General features: G+C 37.9%; 2 protein-coding genes, 2 long non-coding RNA genes and 1 other non-coding gene across 6 annotated transcripts; 4 read left to right on the plus strand and 1 right to left on the minus strand.

The window, feature by feature from the left end:
* The first annotated feature begins 1,959 nt into the window (after window positions 1–1,959).
* On the plus strand, window positions 1,960–7,975 carry LOC112178882 (nuclear pore complex protein DDB_G0274915). The gene is made up of 9 exons (XM_024317142.2): window positions 1,960–2,134; window positions 3,159–3,310; window positions 3,646–3,733; window positions 4,093–4,822; window positions 5,353–5,406; window positions 5,559–5,656; window positions 6,595–6,714; window positions 7,111–7,200; window positions 7,511–7,975. Exons 1-9 carry the CDS (start codon window positions 2,078–2,080, stop codon window positions 7,649–7,651), a joined length of 1,530 nt encoding a protein of 509 aa, XP_024172910.1. The 5' UTR covers window positions 1,960–2,077; the 3' UTR covers window positions 7,652–7,975.
* Window positions 7,976–8,208: 233 nt separating this feature from the next.
* On the plus strand, window positions 8,209–8,280 carry TRNAG-UCC. The gene has a single exon. It is a non-coding gene; the product is annotated as a tRNA-Gly (tRNA).
* A 611-nt stretch (window positions 8,281–8,891) lies between these two features.
* Window positions 8,892–12,199, minus strand: LOC112178589 (calcium-dependent protein kinase 26). 2 transcript variants are annotated; one of them, XM_024316747.2, is made up of 5 exons: window positions 12,023–12,199; window positions 10,811–11,617; window positions 10,405–10,701; window positions 9,548–9,970; window positions 8,892–9,354 (listed from the first exon to the last, which is right to left on the minus strand). In XM_024316747.2, the coding sequence occupies exons 2-5, from the start codon at window positions 11,397–11,399 to the stop codon at window positions 9,095–9,097; spliced, it is 1,569 nt and encodes a 522-aa protein (XP_024172515.1). In that variant the 5' UTR covers window positions 11,400–11,617; window positions 12,023–12,199; the 3' UTR covers window positions 8,892–9,094. The 2 variants fall into 2 exon arrangements, with proteins under 2 accessions (XP_024172515.1, XP_024172514.1); XM_024316746.2 differs by having other exon boundaries at window positions 10,811–11,620.
* Window positions 12,200–18,037: 5,838 nt separating this feature from the next.
* On the plus strand, window positions 18,038–19,538 carry LOC112179891. The gene is made up of 5 exons (XR_005803977.1): window positions 18,038–18,375; window positions 18,477–18,559; window positions 18,660–18,737; window positions 19,077–19,164; window positions 19,394–19,538. It is a non-coding gene; the product is annotated as an uncharacterized LOC112179891 (long non-coding RNA).
* A 276-nt stretch (window positions 19,539–19,814) lies between these two features.
* On the plus strand, window positions 19,815–21,029 carry LOC112179890. The gene is made up of 4 exons (XR_002927951.1): window positions 19,815–19,862; window positions 19,963–20,046; window positions 20,549–20,633; window positions 20,845–21,029. It is a non-coding gene; the product is annotated as an uncharacterized LOC112179890 (long non-coding RNA).
* The last annotated feature ends 6,821 nt before the right edge of the window (window positions 21,030–27,850 follow it).

Raw genomic sequence — 27,850 nt, forward strand, 5'->3', positions numbered from 1 at the left:
CGCGACTATAGTTAGACTCCGGAATAGATTTAGTTCACACGGGTCTAGCATTATAGTTCTTCACAAGAATATTGTCTTGCTTTTCAGCTACGTTCATGGCGCCAATGAGCTCATGAAATCTTGTGATACGTCCTGCATTCACAATAATCCGATAATTCTTTGAAATCATCAGGGCAGAGACAGGGAAGGTAGAGAGAGTCTTCTCGATCAACATAGTATCAGTTATGGTTTTGCCACAAAACTCCATTAAAGACTTGATACAAAGAGCTTCTGAGTTATAATCAAGCACAGACTTGAAATCACAAAAGCAGAGGCTATGTCATCTCACTTCTAAATCAAGAAGCATGAAGTCACGAAAGTTGCTAAATCGCTGCTCAAGTTCGACCCATAGTTTTCTGGGGTCTTCCTCATTGAGGTATTCACTTTGGAGCGAGTCATTCATGTGCCTTGTGATGAGAATTATGGCTTTAGCTTGATTTGCTTCAAAAGCAGCAGCCTGCTCAATGGAGAGCACGTTCTGACTAGGCTGTTCGATGGTTTCCAGAAGTCCATCAGCCTTAAGATGTTGGCTCACATCTAGGACCTACCTATGGTATCATGCGCCAGTTGTCTCCAGTGGAACAAAGTTAAACTTGTTCAGGTTACTCATCCTGAAAAACAACACAAGATTATGGTTAGTTTAGGAGCAAAAAAGGTTACCACGAAAAACTATTAAATTTCTGAGCGTAGTATCTTATAAGAAATTAGGGATCTTCTGAGCGTAGTCACTTCTAAGAAAATCCGATTCCAAGAGGGGTTTTGGATTAGATCGAAACAACGATGTATGTGGTCGATCTTTTTATTCTCAACAAACTCTAAGTTTGGAGGACTCTACAAGCTCCAAGTTTAGCGTGAGCACGAACCCTCACAGTTCGGCTATTGGTCTCCCCTATGAAGAAGAAATGGGGGTAGAAGAAGGGAGGTTGCAAGTCCCCGAGAAAAAGAAGAAAAGAATGAAAAACTTTAAAAACTGGAACTTTTACAAAAGTTTACCTTGAAAAGTTGCCGGAATTCTTGACATGAAAAGTTGACCGAGGTGGCCGGAAAAGTGGTTGGAGCTAGGCTGGGCTGCTGCAGGGGCTGTGCAGGGACGTGCGGAGGCTGTGCAGGGCTGGCAGGTAGATGCTCGGCAGGGACTAAGTAGCTGTCAGCAGATGCAGGCACAGGGGTGCACAGGTCTAGGCAGGTGTCGGCATGGGTTATGCCAACCTTTCGGCATATGTCGACAGGGGCAGGCATTGGGGTGCGCAAGGCTCTTGGTAGCTGTCGGCAGAAGGCTTGTAGGGGCTATCGCCAGGTGCAGGCACATGGCTCGGCAGATCTCGGCAGGGCTCGCAGGGGGCAGGCTTAAGGTAGGGCCGGTTCGGATTTTCCGATGGCTGGTTCAGGTCGATTCAGACCGGTCCAGGTGGTTCCGCCACCGGTTCTGGGCTCCTTGGGATTAGGGCTTTGATATGTGGGGTGGTGGTTGTCGGATTTTGAGGATTACGAAATTAGGGTTTTCAGGGTTAGGGCTTCGTGCTGATAACGTGTTTTAGGGAATTAGAAATTGAGAGAAAATTGTTGTGTGTTCACATTGATAATATGAGCCTCTTTATATAGAGGATTATAAAGCATAGAGTCTGAATCATACAAGGAAAGATAGTCTTTAGATTCTTCTAATTAAACTTTATTATCAGTAAGTCAAGTAACTTAAAGTTTGATCTAAACACAAATTAGAATTTTACTTGAACATATTCTAATTTTCAAAGAAGGCACTAAGCAGTAGCCAAGTGCTCGCTTCCCAATCTACAGAAGGCACACGTGTGGAGCTGTAGTGCGAAGCCAGACCAACGGTCCTAATTAAAAGTTACTTCCCCACCTCATCCAAAGGCTCCTGTCAACCCCCATTCCAATTTTTATTTTCCTTTATTTAAAAAAAAATAATCACGAAAATAAGGGAAAGTTCCCTTGTCCTTGTTTTGCCTGCAATTCTAGGTCGGAGGAAAAAAGCACAACCCCTGAAGAACCCTAGTTTGCCTTTTCATCCAAAACCATCATGATGGGAGGAGCCAAACGTTTCGGCTTATCAGATACCAACTCCGACTCCGCCGCCGTAAGTAATGCTTTTCCGTTCCAAAGTTTCAGGCTTTTTTTGTTTTGTCTTTGTTGACCTTTTTTTTCTCAGAAAAGTTGGCAAAACCCTAACAAATTAGGGTTTTGAGGATAGTGGAGGTCGTGTGTATTAGGGGTTTTTGGTTTTGGTGTTGTTGAATGGTGTAAAGGTTTGAAATTTGAGTTACCCAAGCTGAGCACGTACTGGATTTTGCTTGTTTTGCTTGCATTATAGTTCCAGTGTTGAAATGTGAAGTTGTGAAGGGTTATTTGCTGGTATTTTTGTTAGTTTATGGGATTATTCCGGGTTTTCGGATTGAGTGGTTCGTGCTGTTCGAGTCTGTTCCTGAACTAGCCAAAGATTTTGGAGCTAGAATAAGTGAAGCAAGAGTAGTATAGTAGATTGAAACTAAGTATTAGCAGTGAAAGGAAAGTAATTCGTGTTTTGACTTGATTTCAGACTTTGATTTGGTTTGAGTACGGTGGTTTGGGTTGGTTTTTGGGTGGTATGTTCTATCTTGAGTGCAAAGTTTGAAAACGGTGTAGTCTCTGTACCATATGATTGCCACCTTACTGACTTGATTATGTGCCAAAGTGGAGAGGACAAGAAAGCTGAATTGAAAATTAAGGTTGGAAGAGAAATGCAGACAGTGAAAAAAGAGAAAAATATTGCTGCCATTCTTCGTTTAGAGGCTTCTGGAGAGGGTGCGTAAGAGGTGGTACATTTATGGTAGGAGAGCCAAGGTGTGGGGGTTTATTGATGTCAAAGAAAGATCTCAAGTTTAAGGTTTCCCCTCTCAATAGGAAGTTATGTATCAATTGGTTTTTCCCAGCTTCTGTATATTTTGGAAGTTCCGTGGTTTCTGTTTTGTATTATTGTACTGATTGTTTTAGTAGTGTACTACTGTTTTGAATAAAATTTTGATATATATTAATGATGCATGAATTTGTGTCTTTTGCGTGATTTTGGATGTGCAGTTTTTGTATCGATGCTTATTGTAATTTCTCTTACATTAATGATGCAGTTTCGGAACAAAAGAATAATGACAGGATCCTCATTTGATGTTCATAGAGCAGAATCTTCTCAAGAGCAGATTACGGCTACACCTTCATTGGATGAACGGCGAGCTGAGTCATCGCGGCGGCATGTGAGAGCTCTCAACACCCAATTTGCAAGGTCCACCTTATTTCTATCTCCATAACTGTGCTGCCATGATGTAGCATGTCCTTATAGAAATTTCTTTTCATAAATGGTTCCAACTAAACAATTTGGTTCTTCTTACTGACACTGCTCTTTAGTATCAAATATGACGTGCAATTTCTCAACTCCGTATGACTTGATATTCTTTGCATAACACTGAAGTTTCTAGACCAGTTAAAATTATTTTCATTCTTGGAAATTAATTTTGCAACCCAGATACACGGCTGTCACTCTGTCAGTTTTTCTGTATTTTATGGACCCATTCAAAAATTTATTTTCTTTCTCTCTAAATATGCCTCTTTTCTCTACAGTTGGGTACAGACACAACTAAAAAATCAGCCTGATGAAATTTGGGAAGACGGTATTCGAGATTACCTGGCCCATGCTTCAAACATCATGGTAATTCTTTAGAATTTGTTTTCTATCTGGAGATACTTCTACCTTCTTGGCTAGTACATGATTTGTCAAACAAATCTATTTTACAGAAGCTAATCAGATAGGTTCCACAGATAATTGCTTGTTCAGGCCTTTCTTTTTTTCTCTAAATCTTCTCTTTGACGGGGTCTGGGTCGGGGTGGGATGGCAAATGCATTTACCTACATGAGATATGAGCCTGTGCATGTAACTGAATAAACATGTTTAGGACCACATCTCCACCCCCCCCCCCCCCCCCCCCCCCAAAAAAAAAAAACAAAACAAAACAAAAAGTTTCATTTTGTCCACTTAAAAGACTTGCTGCATTCAACCTCTTATGTCAGGAAAAATTCAGTGACGTTGTGAACTGGCTTAAAGTAAATGCTGCAAAAGGAGAAACTTTGGCTGCTGCAGGATCTCAGACTTCTACTGAGAAGAAAAAGGAGTCGGAGTCCACAAAGAATGAGACGAACAAATTTCAGGCGACAACCCCTTTCTCGTCAGTTGGTGCAACCACAAACTTTACAGCTCCATGGAGTACTGGAGTGTTCTCGAACAGCCAGAGCTCTACAGGAGTATTCTCCAACAACCATAGCTCCACCGGAGTGTTCTCTACCAGCAAAAGTTCTACAGGAGTATCTTCCAATGGCCAAAGCTATTCAGGATTATATAACAGCCAAAGCTCTCCAGTCTTCTCCGCTAATCAGAGCTCCAGCATATTTTCCAGTAGTCAGAGCTCCAGCATATTTTCCAGTAGTCAGAGTTCCGGCATGTTCTCCAATAGCCAAAGCTCCAGCATGTTTTCCAATAGCCAAAGCTCCGGCATGTTTTCCAATAGCCAAAGCCCCGGGCAATTCTCAAATAGTCAAAGCTCTAAAGTTTCTTCCGATAGTCAAAGCCCTGGGTTATTTTCCAATAGTCAAAGTTCGGCATTATTTTCCAATAGTCAAAGCCCGGGATTATTTTCCAACAATCAAAGTTTTGGGGGATTCTCCAACACTCCCAGTTTTGGGTTATTCTCCAACAGTCAAAGTTCTGGGGCATTGTCCAATAGTCAACCCCCTCCCTTGTTTGGTAGGTGTTGTTTTAGTTACGCATGTCACTTATGATTTATAGGAATTCATGGTCAGTGTGTTTATTAGAAAATCCAAGTAGGAGATTATGTGCCAAAAAGAAAAAATAATGTTTCAATATCAAAAATGTTATTGTTCTGTGGCAGAATAGAATTGAAGGAGTGAAACTCCAGTTGAATCATAATGATAGTCAAAGAAATAGTTTAAGTAGTTTAGAGAATGTTTTCATGGAGAACTGATTGAACTTCTGGTATTTTTAAAGTGTTTTATGGAAAATTTGCAAACTCTTAAAACGCACAACTTCAATTCCATAGGTAAAAGTGGTTGCTGTTAGTTTGACGTTCTTTCAATATTCATTCTTGCTAGTTTTCTTCCTGTCATTGATCCAGCTCCAGTACACTAATCAAAGATTAGGAAAACTGAAACCCGTAATATGTACAAGTTCTCCTGTTTTGGAGTAGAGAAGTGTTATTCCTGTTATTTTGTTGTGGACTTGACATCCTTTTTTTCTTTTGTGATCTTGTGTACCAGGAAGTCAGAGTTCAGTTCCTCAAAACCGTGATGCTTCTGATGAAGCAGATGCTGGTGAGACAATTAAGTTTCTACTCTTTTTTCTTTCCTCATTTCTTTCAATGTATGTTTGATTTCAGTTTCTGTTTGCTGATAATTATAGGAAGTATCTAGATATGGTCTTCTTTACTCTTATCAAGTATTGAATCTATCGTTTTGGTTATCAGATAATGATGTGGAGGAACCTAGCAGCCCATCTGTGAAAAAGTCTGAAGAAAAGGGTGTTGTCGTAGTCCACGAAGTCAAGTGCAAACTTTATGTGAAGGTATGGGCGTACAATAGTATATATTTGTTCACCGTCAACCACGTATGGGTAATCAGAATTCTTTATGTGCTGAAACAAATTTATTCTGATTTTGTGTTTTCATATATCTAATTGCTAGATGCACACTTTAATTTGATTGAAGGACGAAAACTAATGTATGGTGGTTACAGTCTATCGATACTTATTTTGAATTTTCCAAGTTTAACAAGCAGGTATTTGAAGAAGAGGTTGCCATGTAAGAAATATGAATCTGTATATAATATAGCAGTAAAGTATTCATAGGGTTAAGTTATCCAGGATGCACTTGATTTCAAATTTTGGGGTGTAGTGTATCTCTTGAATTTTCTGGATGAAAGTTGCATATTGCAGCTAACAATGCTGTGCATTACGGTATCAGTATTCTAGTACTGTATTCCTTTTCAACAGATGGAGAAAATAAAAAAGTGAGTTGGATATGTAACTTCATATGACACAATTAAGTTGTGCCCCTCACTGGGAAATAAAGGGAGGAACAGTCGTAGCCTTATAGAAGTGAACCACTATTTCATACACTATACCTTGGATAACACTGATTGATCAATATAGAGATCATCACTAGAACTTGTTACAGCATTTTGTATCTTTATCTGTTTTCTTTGTAGTTCACTTTGTTCTGGTACTGTTTTAGGCTACACATACCACCTGTCTCTCAACTGGTTGTGATCATAGTCTAATGCTACCCGTGTGCTGTTCTAAGAAATTATCTTCTGATGCTTTATGTCTATTCCACATTTGAGTGCTGCCTTTGATGGGTGCATTGTGTTCAGTGCTTTGGTTATTTTCTTGATTGATGCATTGTGTTCTTTCCAAAATCGCTGAGTGTTGTTCCACGGGCCACTTTTAAGTTAATATTTGCCGATTATTTTTTGACACCCTTTTCTTGATCTTGATATGTACAGTCAAGTGATCCAGTGGATAGTTGGAAAGATAAAGGGACAGGGCAGCTAACGATAAGATGCAAAGAGGGTGTCAGCAAGGGTACAAAAGAATCAAAACCAACAGTCATTGTTCGCAATGATGTATGTTTTCCTTCCAGACATCTGTGGTTTCAAATATATAGAACTGGTGTTAAAATTTAGTTGACATATTTGGTTGTTTTAGTTTTACTTTGTGCTTTTCCCCTTGTTAAGTATAGGAGTCAGATGTGGTATGTGAAACTAGTTATAGCTTTGTAGTCTATGATATGGGAACGGGTTATGAGAGAACAAGAAATTGTTTATAGATTTCTTCCCCCGTTTCCTTATTGAACATTTATGATGGTATGAATATTCTCTATTTCTGTTGTCCCTTTTTCAGTTGTTACTAGTGTGGGGTTGGCTTTATTTTCTTTTTCCAGTTTTCTGCAAATCATTGCAACTCTAAACCCTGGATGTCTTGACCGAAGTCTCACTTTCCATTCTCTTTACTGATGGCAGGTGGGAAAGCTGCTGCTTAACGCGTTGTTATATTCAGGCATCAAGACTAATCCGCAGAAGAATTCCCTTGTTGCGATATTTCATACTGCGGTAATACAATGCTATGATATTTGAATGTTCAATTAGTGTTGGTTATAACCATCTAGCAGGTATACATTACAGCAGGGTTATACTGCTATGAATCAAATAACAAATCTTAAAAAGGCATTATAAGTAGTTTAGCTGCCAAAAAAAAATTTGAGAAGCTCTTGGGAGTTCTCTTTATTCTTCTCTTGAGTGTCTCTTTTGTGGGATTTTGGGGTGGTCATTTGAACTTGATCCATTGATTAGGTATGTTAGGAATTAAAGCAACTAATGTCAATGCAATAACAAAAGAGTGCAATTTCTCCTGATTTTGTAGGGCTATGGTGATGGAAATGAAGGTAGTAATCAAGATAGTGTCGTGGCACAAACCTTCTTAATAAGGATGAAGACAGAGGAGGATAGAAATAAACTGGCCACAGCAATCCAAGAATATGCTCCTGCATCTGAAAGCGAGTAAAAACAGAACCTCTTATTTGCTGTAATCATCCACAGCTACAACAATGTAATGGTGTATTACTAGAAAGGATCATTTTTGTTCTCTATATATTCTGCAAGGGCTGCTTCGTTAGCTGGCCCTTTTTTGAGGCTCCAATCGAGCAGAGGGTCACTTTGATAGTTCAAATAAATTGTAGCGTGTTTAAGAGGCAATCTTGTACCATAAGGGAATGATAGTGGTTATGTGTTGCCGAAAATTTGTAACTTGTTATCTTTATGCAATCTACCTATCAATTGTTGGATGATTACAGTTATTAATGCACCACCTATACCCTTTCTACCCTTATTATTCATGGTTGTGTTTTCATTTTGGTTCCAATGGCTTTTACTTCGAACTAAACATGTCTTTCTGATGTCTTCCAGAACTAGAGAGAATGAAGCAGAGGGAACTCGAGATCAATGCTTGAAAATGAGGGAGATACTTTGTTCTTTTTCGACAAACCTCAGTGACAAGTTTTTGGCTGCACGGATGTGTATGTAAAGGGTTATATTAGATATTGGAGATCTCTCTAACAAATCGCGTCTGTAGTCCAACGGTTAGGATAATTGCCTTCCAAGCAATAGACCCGGGTTCGACTCCCGGCAGACGCAATTTTTTTTTTATTTGCTTTATTTTTGTTTTGTAACTTGTGTGTTTTACATATCTATTGATCTCGAGGCTGAAAACTGAATTCTTAAAGAAATCTGAGTTTTGAAAATGTCAATAATCGAGACTGAGATGTCGTTTTGCCAAGCTCTCATTTGGATTTTGAAACAAGTACATACAATCGGAAACTTTTTTTTATTTTTTTATTTTATTGTTCAATCACACGGTGTACTCAAAGTCTTCTTAAGCCCAAAGACTAATCTATGCTCGGGGGATTTGTTCAATCACACTGAGTTTTGAAAATGTCAATAATCGAGACTGAGATGTCGTTTTGCCAAGCTCTCATTTGGATTTTGAAACAAGTACATACAATCGGAAACTTTTTTTTATTTTTTTATTTTATTGTTCAATCACACGGTGTACTCAAAGTCTTCTTAAGCCCAAAGACTAATCTATGCTCGGGGGATTTGTCAGAACGCTTCCTCCCCTGGCCACCAAGAATATATTGAGATTTAACTCCAATAAGCGTCGGCGAGATTCGAATCTGGATATGGGGTTCCACACCTGGTTCAATCGGAAACTTGATAATGCCTAAACTTGAGTAAAACAATCAACATTTAAGAAGGCATCGTCACCCTATATTACACGAAAATTACGGCAAACGAGGCCCATGCAAACACCAGAGTTCAGCTCTTCAAATGACTCATCCTACAATCAAGTTTTTTCCTGTGTATGCAAGTACTGTATATATATGTTTCCCTCATGAAAGTATTGTTTAATTATGTTTCCCTCATGGCCGCCGGAAACTTATTCGGTCTTCTAGCAGACAAGTGACAATCTAAGAGATGGGACTGTTGGAATATGAGTGCATGATGCCCAACGAAAAACTGATTCGGTTACAATGAGATTTAGCTGATCAAGCTCACCAAGTCCAATTGTATGATTCCTTTTGCTGTGAATTCCGGCAACCCTAGACAGCCCATTTGTTCCACCTCTCCGAAACTCTTTGCGTTCTAGTTCTCCATCATCACACTTAGCTGGTGAGCATTCCAGCTCAAGTAGCTTCTCCACATTTGACTCTGCATTTCTCAACAGGAGGAGTTTTAGGACAGATATAAGTAGCTCATTCGTCATTTACTCAATAGTAACAAATATACTAAATAAACAATAACAAAAGTCCTGCTGATAAGCCAATAGGTATGCATTAATACCACACAATGACACACCAAAAATTATAAGCATTTTGTTTACTGTAGCTAGGAAATAAGATACCTCCACAAATTGGATCCAAAGTTGACATTTTAGCTTTAAATCTCAATGGAATGTTTCCTTGCACTTCTGCAGAACTTGGACTGAAGAAGGTAAAGCTAGGCATTGATGGAACTGGTGAAGAAAACTCAGTTGCACTTGATTCATAAGCACAGCTGCTGAAAGAAAAGCCTCCAGATGCAGGGCAAGGAGTACCATTCTCATCTAGGAAAGAGGAGAAAGATGATTTGCATGTGAATGCAGGTGAGTGCCACAGTTTCCCATCAGCAGTTGTTGGTGAACCCTCACCGAAGCTAAAGTCCTGATTCCTGTCAACGGATGCAGGAGAGAATGAATCTTCATCCAGTTGCAGCTGTCTGAAGACGCGGGTGTTTTGGTTGTACAGTTCTTCATGTGCTTGCGCACAGTCTTCCATCCATGGGTGAGCTGCATAGGATATAAACATTATTATACACAGAACTTGGAGCAAACAGCAGGAATCAATAATTGAGCAATTTTGGAAAGACATTTGGGATGACTTTATACAGTTGCTAGAGGACTAAATATTAGTGCTGGAATCTGGATTAGTCAAATTAACCAAAAGACAAACTTTACTGCCCATCAGAACATATGACATGACAGTACCATGATAAGCAGTAACTTGCAAAGGGCAGGTTTAATGGCCTAATCTGAAGTGTCTTCAATGCCCTTACAAGCACGTCTAAACAACCATGAATGTCACAAATTAATCAACTGCATGTCAAACTATTGTTATATCCTTTAACCGCAAATTTAGATTCGGGATCCAGAGAACAGATATAGTCTTCTGTCGGTTACTATAGCAAATACGCTTTGAAATTGACAATGATGAACTGTTGTACCTAGAACCTGAGCAGCTGTGAGCCTCCTGGAAGGATCAACACAAAGCATTTCAGCAATCAACTGCTTGGCAGAAGCAGATATGTGACCCCAAGGACCGGGAGGGAACCACAGATCTGCGGCCCTAACAGCGTCAAAAATACTTGATTTCGTCTTACCCCAAAACGGAGGCACTCCACTAAGAAGAATGTAAAGAATAACTCCAGCACTCCACACATCAGCAGACTGGTTATAACCTCCTGTAAGTACCTCAGGGGCTATGTAAAATGGACTTCCAACAGTGCCATGCAATTTCTGCCCTGTTGATACAAAAAGGAAGTGATTACAGTGAAATAAATATGTATTTTTGTAGAAAGGTCCAAATTTGTAGATGTAAACAAAAGGAAGGGAGTAAGAAGATGAGCTAACCGGGTTTAATGTAGGTTGCAAGACCAAAATCTGCCAACTTAATTGGTGAGGATGAAGATTTTGTGGCCAAAAGAATGTTTTCCGGCTTCAAATCTCTATGAACAACACCCTTCTCATGACAATACTTAACAACATGCATCAGATGCCTAAAAAGAACCCGAGCATCAGTTTCCGAGTATCTGCCTTGCTTCTCGAGCCGGTGAAAAAGCTCCCCTCCAGCACATAATTCCATCAACAAATGCACATAATGTTCATCCTCATAAACTGCCTTGAGACTCACAACATTCGGATGTCCAGACAACCTAGACATTATTTCAATTTCGAGCTTGATGCTGCGCGCATCATCATGCGTGACCAATCTATCTTTGGCAATAGACTTACAAGCCAAAACCTCACCTGTGAGCTTATCCGAACATGCTCTTATGACACCAAACTGCCCCCATCCCAATTGCTCACCCAGAATATACTGGTCTTTCAAATTTCCCACTTGGGTTGCTTCAAGAATAGTGTCAAAATGGCTTGCCACTCTGTAACAACTGTAGACTCGAATTGAAGGCTGCCTAATGTCGATTTTGTTGGCTATTTCCATACCAGGAAACACAACTCTACTATTCCTTGCTTTAAGTGTCACAATTCAGCATATTAATAAGAGCAGTTCATAGTATAAAATTGCAAAAGGGTCCTCAAATCATCATCCAGGGGCTTCCAAGATCATATACTTGTACTCTCGATCATGGTGGACAATATGGTCGAAGAACACATAACCCGTTCTTCAAACGGTGACATTCCTGAATCCTCACCAATCACCTGCTGCATAACATAAACATGTATCAGTTTTCAAACACCTTGATGAAATAAACTCTGGAATTAACATTTTACATGAATTTTCTTCTTTTGGGTGATACAATATAGCATTACTAAAACAAACCCATATCCCAAATTTGTCAAAGTTATAAGCTCACCCACCACCCTACATATTTCAAACCCAAAGTCAATACCTTATCACTCAAAAGTAAGCGTGATACTCAATTGACCAACAAGATTGAAAACCCACATGAACAAAAGCAACTGAAAACCCCATAAACAAGCACAAATCCTAAACACAAACAATCAAAACTCATAAACACAGCAAAACCATAGCAGAACAGAACAACCATTCAAGTTCCAAGCTTTTCTTGAACACTGATAAACCAAGCACATCAAAGAACTCACATTTTGAGAGAGACAGAGAGAGACAGAGAGAGTAAACTTGTCAAAGACCCATGGTGGAACAGGTCCGTTACAGCAAAGCATCCCAAGTCCGAACCAGTTATCGGCTTCTCTCACTTTGTTTCAAAAGTTCACTTCTTTTTACTCTCTAACCGGAGACCGGGGAAACCTGTCTTCGTTTCTCTAAAGTTTACAACTTTTTTCTTCTCTTTTTATTACCTGACAAATCTAAGCTAAGCTATCACAATTATTAGCGAAATAAAGTTACACCCTGGTGCAGACATCTTACACCTGTCCCCAAATTCCAATTTCGTCATCTAAGGTCAGCAGTAATACCGGACTCACCTAAATTGTGTCCCAAATTTTAATTGCAAAAATGGAAGACATGGTTTAGCAATAATGTCTTACTAAATGAAGATAAATGAGGTCTAGAGATAAAGTCTACATAGGTCAAAATTATGTGCATGAGTTAATATACTTAGTTATGTACTTTATTTTCTTCAATTCTAGACGTTTTTGTAACCACACTGCTTATGTGCTTATTTATTTGTCGTTTTCGTATTTAGTATCGCAAAGATGCCTATCTGACTCTTTTTTTAGTTTCTAAGACAGAGATTGATGTTTTGCTTTACTTCTTAATGGATTGTATTATTACAAAATTACAGCGCCAGTAATTCTAGAAAAGCTTGAAATTCATATTTTCGATTCTCATGTATATTATTGAGTTACTGCAATTGAGTTATCATATGTGAATTACATATATACCCTTATAGACAGGCATGTGTCAGTTGATAAGTTGTCAAGCACCCTCTAGTGGAATTTTTTAAATCCCAGGGAAGCTTCAAGCTACTCCAATACTTTTGATACTTTTTCATTTCTTTCATATAATTATGATTGGGGGAATTGGGAATATTTTAGTGGAGGGAGACCACTGAAAGCAAGTGATCCATTTCCCATGGCCAGATGTGTATAATAATGTTTCTAAGCATTTGGTGACAATGAGACCACATTCATAATTTGGTTGTTGGGTTTGCCTTGAATGGACGAGGGGGTACCATATCTGAGTTTTTCAAGTCCATGTAAGCGAGGGCAGGAGAGATTTATGTTGGTAGGTAGGTAGGTAGGATAGGAATCGATGAAGAATCCCAGCCGGGAATTATTAGGGTGTGCAGCTCTACACCCATGTGGCCTTTTGCCTTAAATGGAACTCCTCATCCGAATGAAAAAGTTTATGCTCTCTCGTTTGTCAATGAGGCACTTGAGTAGTTTGTCCGCACTGTGTTTTTTCCTTTGATACACTTTTGTGTAGAACCATGCAATTTTCCAAAATGATCTCTCCCATGCAACTTTTAGAAATTTATTTTTTAATATTGAAATTTAAAACATCAAGAAATAATGTCTAATTTAACAATCGATAAACAATTTATTGGCACGCCGATAATGTTAAAAATTTAAGAGTTACTATTTATTTCTTAAATAAACTAAGGGTTAGTGAGACTGTTATCAAATTTTGATTAACAAAATTGTTGAATATAATGGAAGACATAATACTTAAACCTCATATTATAACAAGCATTGAAAGACTATTCCGAATAACAATAAGACTCTCGACTAACCTTATATATTCAAACTAACAAGGATTGTCATACTATCAACTTTATTATACTAACGGTGATCTGGTAGTTGTGGTTACGTTTGAATGTTCCAACGTGGTGGAACAGCCAATGTAGCTAGACGGAGGCCCAACCCTCTGAGAAGCGCGGTCGTCATGGTGGTTGCACCACTTCTCCTAAGAAGTTCAAGACTATATTTGGTGGGAAGCTCCCAACTCTCCAAGCTGGTTCTCTAGGCCTGACTGAAACTAGGTTGGAAGCAGATTTGGTGACATTGTTTCGCTTCAAAAACCCTCGAGCCTCCAAGTAGCAAGATGCTACTCCTTTGCGTCTTACCTATTCTTATGTTGTTGGTGAAGTGGTTAGCCCTAATGTTAAGGGCAAAGGATAAATTTAAATTCCTTGTTTTCTTTGCCAGACAGTTGGATTTTGGTCCTTGTCTACTTAATTCCCAGTTTCTCTAATTGTACACCGATTGATGTGTCTAACGACTAGTTTTATTATTTTAAGGGAGTTAGGTAGTGAGATTTTGAGTCCTTTTGTTTTTAGGCTTGAATAAGTGCGGTCATTTTGTTTGCAATGAGGGTTAGTTGTAAATTTACTTGGCGGCTTTGTTTCAACTATGATTTTAGTATAAAATAGCATTTAATATACGTGTCTTCTAACTATGAATAAGTAATAAAATTATCATTTAAAAAAAAATGAAAAGTATAAGTGGTATATTTGCATCCAATGACATTATATGCGTTTCATTCTATACTTTTCTCAGACGATTATTGGAGATCGAAGGTCCAAAAAATATATAGAAGTCTAGAACACAATAATAATATCTTTTTATGTCATTCCCTTTTGTATTGTTGGTGATTAAGTTAAAATCTCTATATACGTTTGGGAAAATACTTAAGTACATTAATGTACGGATACATCAAGTACACTGGCTTGGTGCAAGGGTAGACTAACTCCATGCATGTCTACTCATGTACTGAGCTGGTCTACCTCTGTATTGAACTAATCTACTTGATGTATCGGTACAGTAATGTACTGTAGACGATCCCATAAATTTGAGACTGTTATTTTTTCTTTTTCCTATCATTTTACAAAGATTATTTTTGCATGCTGAAAATCAAATGAATTAAAAACCGTTTCGTGTAATATAACTCGACCAAAAATATCATGCAGCCTGTTATCAGAATTTATAAGCAAAGCCTGTCACAGGAGAGAAAGTTGATTTATATTATCTGGTATGTTCCACGTTGTAATAAGCCAAACATCGAGTCAAATCTCAAATGCCTTATTCTTTTAATTTTTCATGGCTTTCTGCCGTAAGTTTCAGAGCTCGAGAAACCTACTGCAATCATCGAACTTTATAGAAAGCCTTCAAGGTATTTAAAATTGTTCAGAGATCGGTCACGTCATATATTTTGGAGAGGTCATTCCAAATTTCCAATATTAAAAACCTTCGACCCAGAAAGCTAATTACGTGGAGGGTCGCCCTTAAATTATTAACTAATTAATCTCCATTTGACCATTTCTTTGCAGCACACAAAGTGGAAACCCAGATGATACATCTGCATGCGAGTGCTCCTTACTAGCTATGGAGTCCTATGGTGCAACAAGTCACCAACCCATTCAACATTTGCATGAAGTCGACACATTCTTGTAACTATCTTGAGACTTTGTCTTTTCGTGTTCATGTGAGCATTTTCAGTTTTCAACAGGCAAGATTTGGTAAAGTGTAAGCTTATACAAAACTGGCACAAGGGGTGAGTTAATTAGGCAAATGCAATTCTTATACCGGAGCTGGATCAAGTCATCGAGGCCAGCTTAAATGATGAGAGACGGTGAAAAGGCCGGTGAGTTACGCTAGGATGAGAAATAGATCAAGTATGATAATTTTCTTTTCTATAAAAGGAAAAAGGTAACTAATTAACACTAGCTAGCAAACTTAAGTAGCCACCTAAGTTTACACATGGTAATAAGTTTGTACTAGTTGCATGAGCACGTAGTGAAGCCAATTGCCCCACTTTAGTTGCTCTCACTCTTAAATTGTGGATTATTAGCTTCACTTGTTACGTTATTTTCTTCAAAAGTGCAAGTGTAAAAGTAGAATAAGTGAACGTACAAATTTTTATCTCCGAACAAATAAGTCAAGAAAGCGGTAACTTTTGCTTAGAAAAGAACTACAGTATACCAGATAGAAGAACTGCAGTGGTATTTTCGTCTCTTCTGATTTGATTCATTTGAACCATGTGCCAAACGGCAAAACTGCAAAAGGTTCATGTAATGCCAAAGTAGCACCGTACATATAGTAACTAGACTAATATATATATATATATATATATATATATAGTAATATCTTGTCACTCTTGGTTGTCTTTGGTGTTTTATCCTCGTATGATTTGTATAGTGGGTGGACCTGAGAGTGAGGGAAGAAACATGATAGAGAGATCTTTGCATGATTCTGGGTTTTGGACCTTTCAAAACAACATGTTAACGTGTCTCGTCTCGTTTCATGCTTATTCTAAATTAGGGGGTCATCATGGCTGGGCTAGGGCCGGCTCTATCCTAAATTTTAGGGCTTAGGGTAGGGTCGGGCCGGGCCGAGTCTAAGTCAACAAAATTTATGGTCGGGTAGAGTCGGGCCGGGACTTAAATATGCTAACTCTTACCTGCCCAAAAAGCTCGATTCGCTAGGGCCGAAAGGGCCGGCCTTCAGAATATGGCCAAATAGGGCCGAAAATGGCCTTATTTTGTATAACCAAAAATAAATAAAAAATACATTCCTCAAAATGTGGCTAAATGATTATACAGGTAATACAAGACTCATTGTTTTTTGTTGATCATATTTAATACATATATACACACACACACATATAGAAATTAATTTATAACATTTATTAATTTAGTTAAGGTGCTTATATTCAATATATTTACTTACCCATGTTATGAAAAATACATGGTTGCTCAATTTTGAAGTTAAGATAAGATAAACAGTAGAGCAAGCCTAAAAATGTTTCTCTCTCTGACTCTCTCACGAGAGAATGTCCGCGTACGGCGATCTAACTCGAGTGCCGGCGGTAAACCTACGATCCGAAAGGTGGGATTTTCTCTTCTCTCTGATCGCTTTTCCGGGGACGGTGGTGGCCTTCGACTTCATCGAGTCGCTGAGTTTGTTGCGTCTGGTCATCTTCTGGTGACTGGAGGCGCCTTTGCCTTATGGCCGGGGGGATCTCTCGGTGGTGGTGCTTTGATGGCGACGGCGAAGTCGGTGCGACATGGTTTCAAGTCTGGCAGCGTTGTGGTGTTTCCTGTGTGGCTCGTTGATGGTGGAAGGGATGAGAGCGAGCCTTTGGACTGTTTCATGTTTCTACCCACATTGTTCGAACCGGGTGGATTGGATCTAGTTTTGGTAGTGTTTGTCGTTACTATCCGGGTGGCGGAGGATGGTGGCGATGTGGTGGCTGTGATGGTCGTAGCAACACCGGCGGTCTTGATGCTGTCGGTGGAGGTTCTGTGCAGGCTAGGGTTTCCCCGGGTTGGTATTTCTGGGCCTTAAGTTGGAGGCTGGGCCTTCTTTGTGTGGGTTTGGGCCTCCTTCGTTTTTTTGTTTTTCTTTTTAGTTTTAGTATTGGGTCTGCCTTCTTTTTTCCCAAAGGAGGCTAGGTCAAGTTTCTTAATTTAATTTCTTTTTGGGTCGCAAAAACCAGTGCCTTAGTTGTTACCATTTATGCCTGGAGGATGGTTTGTCATCCGCTGCTTTGAGGTGTCTAGTTTTTGTTAGAATAATGGTGCGTGGACTTCCTAAAAGGTGGGTGTACTATGGATTTTTTGGGATTTTATTCTTCTAGAATAGGGTGTCATGAGGTTCTAAGGAACGATTTCTTTATGTCGACCCCATAGCGGTGTTTCATTTTTGTACTGCTCGCTGAATCTAATGAAAGGGCTGACCTATTTCGTTCAAACAAAAAAGGTGGTTATATTCAATTAACTATCTCTCTAAATCTATCAATATTAATTGTTATGTAACAATTAAGGAAAATAATAGTTAAAGAAAACAAAGTCTATGTAATAGAAAATAATAAAAATAATATATAAATTTTAGGGTAGGGCTGGGCCGAGCCGTAGGGTAGAGCCGGGCTTCATTTGCATGACCCGTACCCTACCCTATTTGAGAAAGGGTAGGGCCGGCCCGCCCTAATGTAAGGGCCAGGTCGGACTTCTGCCCTACTGGCCGGGCAGGCTTAAGGTCGAAGGGCTAAATGATGAGGCCTATTCTAAATATACGAAAGCTAAACTACGCTTTTACGGTACATTTCAGAACAAACAAAATGAATGAATAGTGGAATGGCAATTGTGTCCTCTGTGTTGTTGGTTATTGCACGCAATGAATAGTTCCCTAACTATTCTGCCCTCGCCTCATGTCTTCGGTTTTGCCCTTGCTTTCCCCCCATAATCTCAGGCTGCCCGTACTAGATGCTTCCATCGGTTTCTTCTTTCTACGGCCATATAACCAAGATTGACTTCCTTAAGTGGTGAGAAGAGAGAGTGTGATGCGAGTTTGCTGTGGATAAGAAGGAAAGGGACTGTGATAGAGGTCGAAAGAGACTCTGAGAGCGAAGAGGCTCTTTTGCTTTAACCACAACACTCCAATAGCTCAAGTAAAACTCGCCTGCAGTCTATTTGTTCTCTTGATTTGACGATGAAGGTCTCTAATCTGACGATCAGTACTATAGCATTTAAAAGGTAATCCCGATGTTAAAGTTTTCATCTTTATAAGTTTTTGGCTTCTGGGTTTTAAAAGGTAATCCCCATCTTAAAGTTTCCTTGCCGATCTGCTTGATTAGAAACTTGAAAAACAAACATATTTATCAGAAGCTTGGTTGAGACGGAGGGACGAGAAGATCGAGGAGGACGAAGATGGAACTGGGTAATCGATTTTGAAGTCGTGTTTTTTTTTTTAGTTTGTTCTAATCAATTAAAGGCTTTAGATTGTTTGTTTTTGTGGTTTAATTCAGAATTTCTTTCAGGTCTTAAGATACTCTAAATGGTCCAAGTGAGGGCTAGAAGATAGGGGAAGATCTCCGCGAGAATAGATCGGGTCGAAGGTAATTGTGAGAATTGGATCTGTGGTTTTGTTCTCGATTGTTTTGAATCGTTTTGTGTTTTTTTTTTCCTTCTTTTGTTAAATGTTTTTTGGCTTTGATTCCGATCCTGGACTTTGAGGTATGAATTGTGAAGATTGAAGACAATACATATGGTTTGATGGCTGAAATATAGAATTGTGATTCGATTCGAATGCTTTCATCCCATGATCAGTTTATATATGTGACATTTGGTTAGGCCATGCTTTGCTCCTCATACTCTGTTAATGTGAGAAAGTGTATATTGTAAAGTTTAGGTCTTTAGGGTTTTTTATTTGAGTTTGTGATTGGTGGTTTTTGTAGGTATTTTTGCTCTTTTGGTGGCTTTGATGTTCAATTGCGTGAAGAGAGATGACATTGATTGCTCTCCTTACGAAGAGGGCGAGTGGAGGTGAGTAATTTGATCCCCAGCTCAAGATATATGATCGAGATTTTAGTATCAATTTTGATTCAGTATTGAAATAATTGAGTTCTTGATTTTGGTTTGTGAATGCCATTGGTGTTGTTAACGTTAGGACCCAATACACTCCTTATGAACATTTAGATGATTCTATGCTTCAGCAATTGAATGTTAGTGTAAACTGAACATTCTGTGATTCCTATTTGTGAGATTGAATTAGGTTTATCTATCTGAGGATCGGAGGGTGCATTAAATGTAGGCTTAAAAGATCATCTGACAATACAATACATTATATTGTATTGTGTGCCAGACATTGAAGGGTTGAGTAGTTATGATGGGGAGGTTCTTCAGTCGACCAGATTCAAATCCGGGGTTGACTTCATGGACAACAATGTTTTGGTGGTTATCTCTGGGAATTTTGGCATGTAAATTGCTTTGGATCTGGCAAACAATGGTGCAAAGACTTCAATCATTGTTCAAAGCCCAGTAAGAAGTCAAATCTGACTTACCTTTACATAGAAGATTTAGAGAGAACATGTTTTTTTTTTTTTCCTACAAAAACTTATTCACAACTTCTTTTTTAGTACTGTTGGAGTTGGAGTAGCCAAATTATTTGATGCAAGATTTGCTTAAATTTTCAGGAAAGTTTCAGAAATTTGAGGAGATTAGGAGAGAATTTGTATCAGCAGGTAATAATTTAACAAAGTCTGTTGATTCTAAATTATCATATCAATCTTATGTTACCAGAATAAAGACTTGAAGTGAGCATTATTCTATTCTGATTGTCAGAGTCAAGGTTGTTCACTCTTGGGAATACATGATACACCAACATTACAGGCAAAGGAAAGACTTTTTCTTGATTGAAAATGGCAGGTACATATTTAACGGTGTCTTTTGGACCATGAAGTACATAATGATACACCAGTAACTTTTTATTTTCTGCAGTTGATACGCAATTTACAACAGTGAATTATGGAGCAGTAATGTAGTTGGAAAAGAAGAAACTAGATATACACAAATAAAAATGGAACATTTTTTTTCTTCGATGTAGCTTACTGAAATCATTCAAGTAAAACTTTTGTTTCTTATCTAATGTTCAAATTAAGGCATATATTAAAGAGTGCCCCTTATATATTTAAAGTTCAAGACATCTTTTGTTTCTTCATGACCAATTATAGACTTATAGCCTCATACGAAAGTGAAAAACTTTAGAACAGAAGGATTGCTGCATTCATTTGATTACAGCAATTCATTCCTTATTCTTCCTGCTGATATATTAGGTTTCTCGGTTTGATTTGGAGTAACATAGGACATTTGTATATGCTTTTGGATATTATTACTTATTTCCTCCCTTTCCCTACCACATTGTATTCAGATTTTAAACATGTCAAAGGTTATATCACAGTGGAAGTTTACAAGGATGGTTCTCTAGAGGTTGTGGATAGATTTCTCGATTTATGGTAGGTATTCAATAGTAAGATGCTTACTGATAGATATTTCTCTGTTGTACTTATGTATTCTTTGGTTTTCTGCTGAGTTTCTGAACCAGTCAAGTTTTTAAGGAAGCATCTTACTATTTTGCAGACTAGCATTTCAAACTTATTTCTTTTACTCCTTTTCTGACGACTTAGGTTTCCCTGAAACACTTTCATTCTGTTTTATTTGTTGCAGGTTTTATTCGGAATCTTATCAAGATGAAGCAACTAATTGATGCTGTTAGATGCATTTGCATCTTGCAGTTAATTAACAAGTTCTGCCAAAAAAAAAAAAGAATTTATCCAACCTCTGTAAGATTAAAAGCACAGAACTCAGGATATTAACCAAAGAACAAAAAAAACTAAACTTTCAATCTAAACTATTCTGTCAGTGTAATAGCCGCATTATTGTACTTAGGGAATTCATCATGTCACGACCTCGGTGCCATAGGCGGTCATGCAAAAGCTTGTATGAGTCAGTGTCCCACATATCATTGTTGGTGACAGTATATGATTCAATGATCCGAATCGTAGTGAGGTACAGTCCACTAAATTGAGTCATAAGTTTCTCTAAGATGTGTTTCCTTTCACAGTCATTAGATGTAATATCAAGGTATTCAGTTCCATTCTCACGGTGTATTTTTACATGATAACCGTGGGCACAAATTGCTTTGAAACATTAACAAGGTTCGATTAGCTCTTGGTGCATACAGAGCATCTTTGACTTTAAATATATCTCAGATTCTTTTAGAGTAATTCTATTTTAGTAGAATGATAATCTTTTCATTCTAATAATAATTTGTTTTTTTCTAGATGTATTGCTTTACATCTTTATATTGCAATTTTGAACCATGTAAATATGTGTATAGTAAATAAATTTGAATAAATTCAGTGGTTCAGAATAAAATTCAAAATTTATTAATAAGCCAACGATAATCAAATCAAGGTCTTGTTCTAATTCATCAAACCATTATTGAAATAAACTTTAAGACCAAGTAATAGTCTAATTAAGAATGAGGCATTATGCCTTCACAACTGTTTTTGGAAAATAAAGTAAATAAAGCAGATCAGTCAAAATCTGGGTCATCGGTTGACTGAGCAAGTTCCTTGTTGCCATTAAAGTATGCAATTGTGAGGTTGACGTCTGGGTCATGGCCTCCTTCTTCCATATAGTGAGCCTCTTGTTCTTTGGACTCCCTATACCTCTTGTAATTGACTGCTACTTTGTTGCTTGCTTGACAGTTCTTGTACCAATGCCTAATGACTCCACACCTATAGCATGGTTCATTGCCAACTCTATTATGTTTGACTGAAGGGTTCTTAGGTTCCCTTTGCACCTTGTTTCCATGACCACTAGCGCCACCATCTCTGCGCCATACATTGGGAGGGCCTCCACGGCCCATATCACGACCCTCATGTCCCTTGCCACGTGGTGCATTATTGTCACGTGGGTAGAGATCAGTACGTCCAACCCCCTTTGCATTGGGGTTCTGTCCACCTTTCACTTTGCCATAATTAGCTTCAGGAATTTTCTTTGTCCCAACAGGCCTGGCATTGTTGTTCAAAAGAACCTCATTATGCCTCTCAGCCACTTGCAGTAGGTTGATCAGCTTGTTGAAGGTTGTGATTCTTTTGTTATCATACTCCAGCCTATACTGGTTCACTAGTATAAGTGGAAAGAGTCTTCTGGATCATATCATCTTCTGTGAGTTCCTTTCCACATAAATTTATACGTGCTTTTAGGCGCAACATGTCCTTGTTGAAGTCATTGACCCTTTTGTAGTCAAGCAAGCGGATTTCATTCCACTGAACGATCAGTTCTGGGAGTAAGGTGTCATGAATGTTCCCAAAACGTCCCTTAAGGGCATCCCACAGTTCTTTGGGCGTCTTCAACTGAAGGTATTCCCAGCGTAGGCTAGGATCAATGTGTCGCCTCAAAAACATTAAGGCATTTGCTTTCACCTTATCAGACGGTCCATCGTCTTTGGGGTCAGTGGGAGTTTTGATGGTGGCAATGTAGTCTCGTGCCACAAGGCAGTTTCTACATCGGAAACCCAACGGTGGTACTCAAGTCCGTCTGAGTCCAAAATGTCAAACTCAGGTCGAGTTGGATCAGCCATCTACATAAACAAGAGAGAAGAAATAAATTACGCAGTCATAAAGACATCCACGTGAATTATTTTCCAAACGTATGAATTAGATTTCAAGACCAAGATTCATAATGGTCACATTTTTTTTTTCGATGCTATGTGAAAATACTTTATCACAGTAAGTGTGTGTATAATGCGCATGAATTTTCATTATCATGGCAAAATGGAATTGTATATGTTGCATTCTAAAATTAATAATAGCACATTTAATAATAAATAATAAAAACATAGCATATAATAAATTACATGGCATACTCAAATTTCACAAATATATACCAAACTATATGTATGTTACACATAATAACAGCAATAATATATCATGCGTAAAATAAAATATAAATAATAGCATAATATAAAGGCATGCTTAGGAATAATTATATAAGAGTAAATAAAATTCACAAAACATGCTCACAATTGCATAATAAAAACATAAGCAATAAAATATAAAGCATGCTTAAACATAATTATAAATCATGCTTAAATATAATGACATAAAACATAAATAATAAGGCATGCTTAAAACAATCAAAATTATCTAATTAAACTTGCTTAATATAATAAAAGCATAAACAATAAAATATAAAGCATGCTTTGTTAAAATCATAAAATAAAATAAAGAAAACATACTTGATTTCGATAAAACAATTCTAGCACACGCGCGTGTTGATGCAGGCGTGCGTAGCGATGTTTTTGGGTTTGAGAAAAACTGGGCCGCTTCCTCTTTTTCAGTAATGGGCCTTGTTTTTTTTTTTGGGCTGCAAGCCTACTTTTTCTCTTTTTTCTTGTATGGGCCGCAGGGCCTCTCTTTTTTTCTTTTCTTTTTCTGTTTTTTTTTTTCGTTTCTGGGCCTGCAGGGCCTGCTGCTTTTTTTATTTATTTATTTGGGCCGGGTGTAAACTTGGGCCCTTCTCTTTTTTTTTTTTTTGACCGGACCTTTTCTTTGGGCCGATTTACTTTTTCTGTCTCTTTGTTTTTTTTTGCTTATTTTTCTTCTTTTCTCTGAGTTCTCTCTCTCTATTCGCGTCTTCTTCTGTTTTGCAGATCGGAAGAGTGCGGCTAGGATGTTGGCTGGACGGGTGTGGAGGAGACCGGGTTGGCGGCAGGGCTAAGGCCTGTCTGGTGAGAGGCTGCACGCGAGTTGTTAAGGCGAGCTGTGGCAGCTGGGATCTGCGCAGGCGGGGAGGGCGCTGGAGCGTAGGCGGGTGGGTTGCCGAAGTGGCTGTGCGGGTTAATGCCGAGTTGGGCTGCTGGAAGCTTAAGGCTTGCAAGTGCTGCAGGCCAGGGGCGGATCCATTCACAGACTAGGACGGGCTTGAGCCCGTCCGAGATTTTGAAGCCCAAAAAAAAAAATAGATGTATGGTTTTTTTTTTTTTTTTAATAGGGGTTTGTGTTTGTCTAGACAAAGCCTAGTCCCCTGAGTCACTCTCTGTCTCTCTCGGTCTCATCGAGACATCGCTATTCACTACGACCCGAGTCACTCGACGCTACGGAGACCGGAGTCTCACTCATCGAGACTAGGGCACTAGGCGATGGTCGACGGACTCTCACTCAGTCACTCTATTCGGACTCCGGCTACCGACGATGAGTCATCGAGACTAGGCGACGGACTCTCACTCAGTCACTCTCTCCCACTTCCTCCTCCTCTCGCCGCCTGCGGCTCAGCCGGCTCTCCCGACTCCTAGTCCACTCATCGACTACGGATCTACGATTCTACGGCCTATTAGAAGTTTCACCACTAGACTTCGTCGTCTCCATTCTCCAACTCTCCTTCTCCAACTACACGTCTACACCAGGTGAGGTACTCTTTCTTTTTCGCTCGCAGCTCGCTATCTGATTCTGATTTTTGAATCTAGTTCCTCTTAATCAAACCGATTCGTTACTGATTTGATTCAGTAAAATTGGGGATTTTGTTGAAATTAGGGCTCTGATAGTCCGATTTATAGAGGATTGCCTGTGGTAGTCAAATTAGGTATGTGAATGTGTGATTGAGACTGAAAGATTGTGGCTTTTCTGGGTTATTGGATTTTGGGGTTGAAAGTTAGTGTGTGGATTTGGGTATGCATGATCAAAAATAGAAACTTTTTCTCTTTTAGTGGTGTTTGGGGTGCTTTACGGCTTTACCCATTTCAGCTTTCTCCTTTTTAAGATTGAACTGGGTATTTGGAATGGGTGATGTACTGATGTTGAAAGTTTCTTAGTGAATCAAAGCTTTACGATTCTAACTTTGTGTTTTCATTGGCTTGAATGGTTGGATTTGGGTTGAAATTTGGGGTCTTCATTTGGGTGTGACAAGAAAGATAATGTTGGCTTTCATTTTGTTTAATACTTTAACTGATGAACTGATCAAGGAGCTGCTTTGTTTAATTTTGTGCAGGATTGAAGTACCTCTTGTATTGCATTGCACGTTTATTTGTTGTTGCTTTTTTTTAAAGTTTTGTATGAATATACATTTGAGGGGTAAGGCTCACTACTTCCCCCTGACTAGGTGTACCTTTTTTTTTTTAATAAATAAAATTCTCTCGCACCGTTGAGATTCTCCATAATATATATATATATATATAAATTTTTTTGTTTTTGTTTAAGAAGTCCAGCCCGTCCAAGGTTCCAATCCTGGATCCGCCATTGCTGCAGGCCCGTGTGTTGTGGCCTGTGTGCAGCGCTTGTGCAAGGCTGAGGCGGGGTCTGTAGGCTGTGTGATGGGCTGCAAGCTGGGCAGCAAGGGGCGTGCTTACAGGTGGGAAGCGCTGGGCAAGGCCGAGTGAGGCGGGGAGGAGGCCGATCTGGATTGAGCAGGGGAGGAGGCCGATGGGAGGCTGATCTGAATTTTTTTTTTTGGTGGCGGTAGAAGAAGAAGAAAAAGTTTTTTTCTTCTAGGTTTTTGTTTTTTTGTTTTATTTTTTTTCAACGGAAAAAAGAAAGAAACTAGAAAATTCTTGGCTATTTGCTCTGAGCGTGCTGATAACGTGTTAAAGTAAAGGACTAATTTCAGTTTACCCCCCTGAGGTTAGGGGTCGTCATCATGTTAGTCCCTCGAGTTTCAATTTAATCAGTAACACCCTTGTACTCTCCAAATTCATCAGCCGTGTCCAATTTCTACTATTCCGTCCAATTTGGACAGTTAAGTTTGACTTTTGAGAGCTAAAATTGTCATTTCAAGACAAAAAAAAAACAAAACAAAGAAAGAATTTTTTTTTTCGTTTTTTTTTTTGCATTTATTTTCTGTTTTTTTTTCCTTTTTTTTATTTTCTTGTTTTTTTTTCTAGGCTTATTATTATTATTATTATTATTATTTTATAATTTTGTTTTCAACCTATACACCATAAGACATAAGTTATAATAGGTTTATAAAAAAAAAAAAAAAAAACTCTAGATGGTCAAAAAACCGCTCGTTGGTCTACGATATTTGTGATATATCTCCAATAAAGCAACGAATTTTAGGATATATCCCCAATAAAGTGAAGAAATATCTATAAAATATGATTAAAAAAATTAAATACATATATTTCTTCACTTTATTGGGAATATATCCTAAAATTCTTTACTTTATCGGAGATGTTCCTGTTCCACAAATATCGTAGACTAGTGAGCGAAGAATTTTAGGATATATCCTCAATAAAGTGAAGAAATATCTGTATTTATTTTTTTAATTATATTTTACAAATATTTCTTCACTTTATTGGGGATATATCCTATTATTCTTCACTTTATAAACCTATTATATTTTATAGATATATTTTACAAATATATCCTAAAATTTTTCGCTGGCTGGTTACAAATAAACCCTATAATAGGTTTATAAAAACAAAAAAAAAATACTCTAGGTGGTTAAAAATTTGCTCGCTGGTCTACGATATTTGTGATATATCTCCGATAAAGCGAAAAATTTTAGGATATATTTGTAAAATATATCTATAAAATATAATAGGTTTAAAATACATCCTATAATAGGTTTAAAATATAAATTTTTTTGCTTTATCGGAGATATATCACAATAAAGTGAAGAATTTTAGGATATATCCCCAATAAAGTGAAGAAATATATGTATTTATTTTTTTAATCATATTTTATAGATATTTCTTCACTTTATTGGGGATATATCCTAAAATTCTTCACTTTATAAACCTATTATATTTTACAGATATATCCTAAAATTTTTTGCTTTATCGGAGATATATCATAAATATCGTAGACTAACGAGCACCTTTTTGACCACCAAGAGTTTTGTTTTTTGTTTTTATAAACCTATTATAAACCTATTATAACTTGTGGTGTATAGGTTGAAGACAAAATTATAAAATAATAATAATAATAATAATAATAATAATAAACGAAGAAAAAGAAAATAAAAAGAAAATAAAAAAAATGAAAAAAAAGAAGAAAAAAATGCAAAAAAAAAATTCATTTTTTTGTTTTTGTTTTTGTTTTTGTCTTGAAATGACCATTTTAGCCCTCAAAAGTCAGACTTAACGGTCCAAATTGGACGGAATAGTAGAAATTGGACACGGTTGATGAATTTGGAGAGTACAAGGGTGTTACTGATTAAATTGAAACTCGAAGGACTAACATGATGACGACCCCTAACCTCAGGGGGGTAAACTGAAATTAATCCTAAAGTAAAATTGAGATTGGAAAAAGGTCTACTCATTTCATTTCATAGTCCCTTTATATAGGGATAGAGTTACAACGGAAATATTAATTACATTAAATACATTGAATGCTGATTGATCTATAATTGTGCTGATTGATAGTAATCACTGATTCCTTGATTCCCTCTCCGTCAGTTGCTTTAACGAAGGCATACAATATGTTTTTCCTTTAACAAAACAACTATTTTTGTTGAATGATTCTACATAATAGTAACTAAATGAACTATCCTTCTAGGGAGGCGTAATATATGTTTGGTACTTTGGTTGTTTCTCATCACTTCTTCTGAAAACTGCCTCATTGATGAATTATTTTATTGAGTTTTCTTTGGTTTCATGAAAAATACAATATATATATATATATATGGTTTTATATGTTAACTTAACTCATTTTCTTCCATTTTTACG

This window comes from Rosa chinensis, chromosome 7 (assembly GCF_002994745.2).
Source record: "Rosa chinensis cultivar Old Blush chromosome 7, RchiOBHm-V2, whole genome shotgun sequence".
NCBI classification, from domain to species: domain Eukaryota; kingdom Viridiplantae; phylum Streptophyta; class Magnoliopsida; order Rosales; family Rosaceae; genus Rosa; species Rosa chinensis.